The sequence below is a fragment of the Corvus brachyrhynchos genome, unplaced genomic scaffold (assembly GCF_000691975.1).
Source record: "Corvus brachyrhynchos isolate BGI_N302 unplaced genomic scaffold, ASM69197v1 scaffold60, whole genome shotgun sequence".
NCBI lineage: Eukaryota > Metazoa > Chordata > Aves > Passeriformes > Corvidae > Corvus > Corvus brachyrhynchos.
The window spans coordinates 740803-746403 of record NW_008236767.1 but is presented as its reverse complement, the minus strand read 5'-3'; the positions used below and the strand labels follow the sequence as shown (position 1 = coordinate 746403).

Here is a 5601-nt window from a genome sequence, read left to right as displayed (position 1 = left end):
AATAAATCCTGCTCTTCATGAGAACAGCAAGGTGAAATGGCACATCCATTCCAGACTCTTCTAAGAACTTTCCAGGCACATCTTACCACATCCGATTACCCTATGTTTCTGTAATTCATAATTACATCCCTCATGAATTTTGCTCAGCACCAGGCTGGAGTTAACATAATACTGGTAGTAGCCAAGGCGAATGATAGGTGCAGAATGTGTACAGGGAGGGGCTCTTTGTACAGGGTCTTGATAGACTCTGTACATACACCAGAGACTACAAATGCATTTTTACACAGGGTGGTCAATACAACAAGACAGCTGGCTTCTTTTGTGGCTTACTTCATTTGAATACAAAAGGGTAATCCAGACAAGGACTTTATGGCCTACTACAAATCCTTTTGACACAGAAGTTCCCCCACATTCCTCTGTTTTATAGATGCAAGCCAAGACCAGAAAGGCAAAGATGATTTATCAACCTTTACTTGGTGTGGTAAAATTTTATGTTGCCAGGAACTTTGTGTGCCTGTCTGCACTGTACCCTCTGGACTGAGGTCTTCAGTCAGCAGATAGAAGAGTCCTAACTGATTAAAAAAACTCCAAAACAGTGGGAACAACAGAGAGAAAATGGGTTGGTTTACCCAGCTTACACCTTGTTCCATTACACCAGAAGTGAGGAATGGCATGAAACGAAGGCAGTTCATTCAGGGTCAGTCCTGATTTCTTTGTACAGCCCAAGATGACTCACTGAAACTGGATGGACATTTTCAGGAGACTGCACCATTTAGCTCCAACCTTTTCAAAAGTTCTGCTGTGGATGTGTCAGCTAAGGTGATGGAAACACTTCAGGGCAAGCCACACTCCAGGCAGTGAGGGCAAGATATGTTATCCAACTAGAAGGATTCATCTTCATCACCATGACTCATCTATTTTTAATAGACATATAAATGAAACATTGCCCAGAGTGCTCCTACTTGCCATAGGCTAAATATTGTGGCTCTTTTTCAGGTACAATTATTAGCAAATTCAATGCATACTTTAGGGGATGAAGGATTACGAAGTTCAGCTACACGAGTTTCCCATTTAGCTCAAAGAGCTGGAGTTATTAGCACAGGAAAAGGCATTGCTCCCTGAGTCTCCAATTATACATCTTTTAGAGCTGAGTTTCAGTGTCATGTGTACAGAATGAACAGCAGAAAATACAAAGAGCCAGACACCAAAGAAATTTTGAAACAATTATCTGCTACAAATATCTCAGAACAAGCCAAAGGGAAGGAGAAACATTTTTATTATCAGAAAATCTTTTCCCATTTATGAATGCGTTCTCATATCAGGAAATTATTTTCTGAAAGCAAATTTCCTCACCAGGCTATCAAGATCTCCCTGTTCTCCTTCTCTAAAAGAGAAATGGTTCAGCATAGAGTGAAGAATATATCTGTTCTTGTTGCACTGTTTTGACAGAGAATGTCTTAGAAGGGAAGAAGTCAGGGCAATTTTGACTTCTTTACTGGAGTCATATTTTGCAAAATTTAAGATGAAATAGCATGACTATTCATCAAAAGAGGTAAATAAAGTAAAACATCAGTAAAATATCTCAGTGCTGTACAGAATTTAAAAATATTTCTCTTTTATCTGAATGCTCATGTGACATTGTTCAAATGCACTTCCATTGTTACATTCAAACAAATTCATTGTCCCACAGCGAGAACTATCATATTTCTCCTTGGTTTTTCTTTTCCCCTAAAAGCCAAGGTATATTAAGAATGACCATCTGAAAGTGATATTCCATATATCCAAAGATCAGTCAAGAACATAATGCTTTGTTTCTGACACCTTTTACCATGTCCAAAAAATTACCTCTTAAAGGACTTGATTTCTTCTTATATTTACGAATAATATCAGTAGAAATTGTTCATAACTACTAAGGTAATACCTCTTTTGGAAACTATGATGGCTTAAAAAGGACTGGGGAAATGGAGACAACAAAAATGTAACATAATAATCAGGAATATGAGTTTTAGAGTGAATACTGGCCGTGAAAATAGCCCAAAAGCAAACAGAATGAAAGCTATTTTGAATTGCTTCTCTTACCCACTTCCTTTGAACACAGATATGTAATTCTTCTCCCCTTCCCAAGGTTTGAAGTCAATACAAGTTTTCAGTCGATACTGTTCAAATGCCTTGAGGATGAGTCCCTTAGCATTCATTTCTGCAAAGCAAACAGTGTTCTTGTCAATACTGAACTGACAGATTTCTACTATTATCCGTATGGAGCAAGTCCCAAGGGTGGGTCTTGCTCCAGCAATCTTTGATCAAAATAAACAGGCTTTTTGTTGGATTAAGACTCAAGGAGGAACCTAGAAAAAAACATAAATTAGGGTCTTGCAGAACTGTATCTTGCTCTTGTTTTGCTCCTGTGTAATTTTTCTTTGTATAAAATGCATGAAATATGACACGATGAGCATATAAAGGATAGTGGGGGGGGGGTCTTAATTTTGTACATTCTTTCATTTAATTTTTTGAGATTTATGTAAACAAGTATTAAATAGATAGGAAATGAAGACTTCATATTTTACCCAGTGCAGAATGCAGGCTACAGATCCCTCACTGAATTTCTGCAGGACTTGAATTTTTCAGATTATATCTATGTCATCTCCTCTAAGCAACTTGCATTGTTTCAACTCAGAGATTTAAAGGATGGAGTCAAACTATGATGTGTCCCTGGCACACATTAGGGGACTCGGCAATGTGCCATTGCAAACTGCCTGTCAGAATGCCATTTTGCCTTCACTGGTATAGATGCTGTAAATGGCCTTAAAAATATCTTCAGTGCCCTCTTTTCACTTCTGCTTTGTAGAGTTTCATGTCTCAGACACAGGATTCCAAAACCAAAACAATCTGCTGGGCTGTAGCAGGATAATAATTCAAGAAAGGAGATGAGAGCCAGCACTGATGTGAAGATTATAAATCCCATTGGCTGACTCTAAAGGGGAAAGGATGCCACAGGAGCTTTATCAACCCGGGTTAACATTGCAATCAACACAACATACAGACATTGTGAAGGGCAAGTACCGTACCCAGGCTGTCCTCAAGAACGTAAGGGATAACGTGGGGCCACCGATAGTTGTCACCAATGATGGCGTTTCGTTCCTGCATCCAAGAAGGAAAATAAATATGCAGTCCTCAGTAAAAAGGGATTCAGCATTAGGGACTACAATAGTGCTAAAGCAAACCTGCAATTTCAATTAAGACATAAAAGAAAACAACGAGCTCAAAAACCTTGAAAGATTACTCAGAGGTCTGAGGTTTGGGTTTGAAATTGCTTCACTCCCTTCTACCAGTGTCTCCAACTTCTGCAGCATTTTCTCCATAGAAATTACCTGAGATTTTGGTGCATGTGCATGGGAGCTTCAGCTCCTATGGGACGCCTTAAGATTGAAAGTCCCGAAAACTGTACAGAGATTAATCATATTATGATTTTTCATAATGCAAGGGTTTGTTTCTGTGCCTTTAGCAAGTTCTGTCCTTGCTTCTAGTGACACATTCAGCATATCTCCCAAAAGGGAAAGTAAAATACTATTTTCAGAGTACTTTCAGAGTTCAAGACACATTGGGGGTTTCTTACTAGATATATTTGAGATATAAATCTAAATTTTTTTAGTGGATCAGATAAGGATGCTGGCCAGATGCCTTAAAATGTGGTATTACAGATCGGAATTTTTCATTGGTTTTAGTCAATCTATTTATAGGATGAAGGTTTTGCAGTGCTGCTCAGTAAATTTAATTTGCTCAGAATAAATACTGTACAGATAAATTAAGAAATTATTTTATACAAACTTGCCTGGATGATTATCAGTGCTGCCTAATCTCTTAAAAGTGCAAATGTAAAAAAGGAAACAAGAAGCTAATAATATTGATCTAATCACTGAAGAGATCTCATGCTGGATAATGTTTCTGCAAATGCTGCTGACCCCTTCATTGTCGATAACATTTTGTAGAATTTCATCCCCAATCATCTTCAGTTTATTGTCACATAAACAGCATTTATTGTTTGCAGGAGCAGGATGCATCTGTTATTTCCATGTTAGTGATACTTTACATTTAAATCAATGACACATTTTGCTTTGTATCATATTTCAACTCACCCCATGAAGTTTGATGTCTCCCTCAAAAAGGTCCAGTCCTAAAGCTAAAGGGAAAAGGAGATTAACATTCGCTTATTTTATTGATCTGTGACTACTTTAATGAAAATTATCAAGAAAAATTAAAAGAGAATGAATTTTGAAAAACCTTTGTTTATGTCGAAGATGTCCTGATCAATTCCTCCATCTATGTCTATTTCTGAAAAATAAAAAGACAAGTGAGGTAGGACATTAGCCCTTGCTGTTATCTTTATGAAGTGTGAAAATTAATGCAATAACAATAACAGTAATTATAAATCTGTGTCTGTCCTAGCGATGTTTATGAGCAGCTGGTTTTGTTGACTGCCTCCCATGCATACAAATAGATTTCTAAACAGAACTCACCAGTTGTCTCTGGAGCAGGCTGGGGAGGGGGAAGAAAAAAAGATATTATTAGAAAGGCACATAATGAAATGCAGCTCGCGTTACTTTCTCAACAGTATTAGAGATGTGATTCAAGCTCAACTGACAGCACTTAGCACACGGCTTTGTATTGGATTGACTGCACCCACTGCCTCCTCATTTGACTGGAAATCTTTATTTGCTCATGTGGCAGCTTTGTGCCCTCCCCACCTCAGGCTGCCCAACAAGTAATTCGCCCGGTACTGCTTCTGTGCAGGTTTCACAGCCGCTTTTCTCTCACAACTCAGGTAGCGCTGAATTGTCCTTCACAAATGGGGAAAAGAAGGAGCCTATTATTTCTATGGAATCAAGTACTGCTACTAGTCAGCAGCTGTACAGAACCTATGGAAGTTATGCTGAACTTCCCATCGCAAATCAGACGACTAGGGGAGAGAATGAGTGGTCTGGTGTCACACAGCATGGCTTTGAAGGACTGGGCACACAGCCCAAGTCACCTCAGCCCCAGTTCAGTGCCCTATTTGGACCCCATTTACCTAAGCACTACCAACTCAAACACTCCTTTTGCAACATGGAGAATCCACAGACCATAATGAGATATAGTTACATATGATGAGATACACAAAGAAGAATTTCCTTGCCGTAGCATGCCTAGAGAATGTAATCTTAATTCTTTTATTTGACTAGACACCTCATTTTGGACTGGCTTGGACGTACTTAACACTATGCAACTGTTTCTCACACAGTGAGTAAAATCATGAACAGCCTTCCTAAGCAGTCACTCCTGCATGTCTTGTATTTGTATGTTTGAATAGAAGTTCACAAAATGAAGAAAAAAACCATCTTTATATTCTAAGCTCTAATATAGGTTGCAGATAAAGAAAATGGAAAAATATAACAGCAATTCTGGAAAAAAGTGTGGGATTTTTACTTTTACTATGTTGGGGAAGATGAAACAGGAAAGCCTTGGAAATATGATTGCCTGACAAAAGATTTTGGGAATATGAAAACTACAGGCAACATCGAAATGAAAGCCACTTTTGAAATACCAGGTCTTAGTTACTGAACAACT

General features: G+C 38.3%; 1 protein-coding gene across 1 annotated transcript in view; it reads right to left on the bottom strand.

The window, feature by feature from the left end:
• Positions 1–5601, bottom strand: part of MEP1B (meprin A subunit beta) — a 32656-nt gene that overhangs the window by 16986 nt on the left and 10069 nt on the right. Inside the window, exons 3-6 of the mRNA XM_017727410.1 lie at positions 4279–4329; positions 4134–4177; positions 3066–3138; positions 2080–2197 (exon numbers count right to left, since the gene is read on the bottom strand). Coding sequence (XP_017582899.1) covers positions 2080–2197; positions 3066–3138; positions 4134–4177; positions 4279–4329 — 286 coding nt within the window. The remainder of the gene's footprint in view (positions 1–2079; positions 2198–3065; positions 3139–4133; positions 4178–4278; positions 4330–5601) is intronic.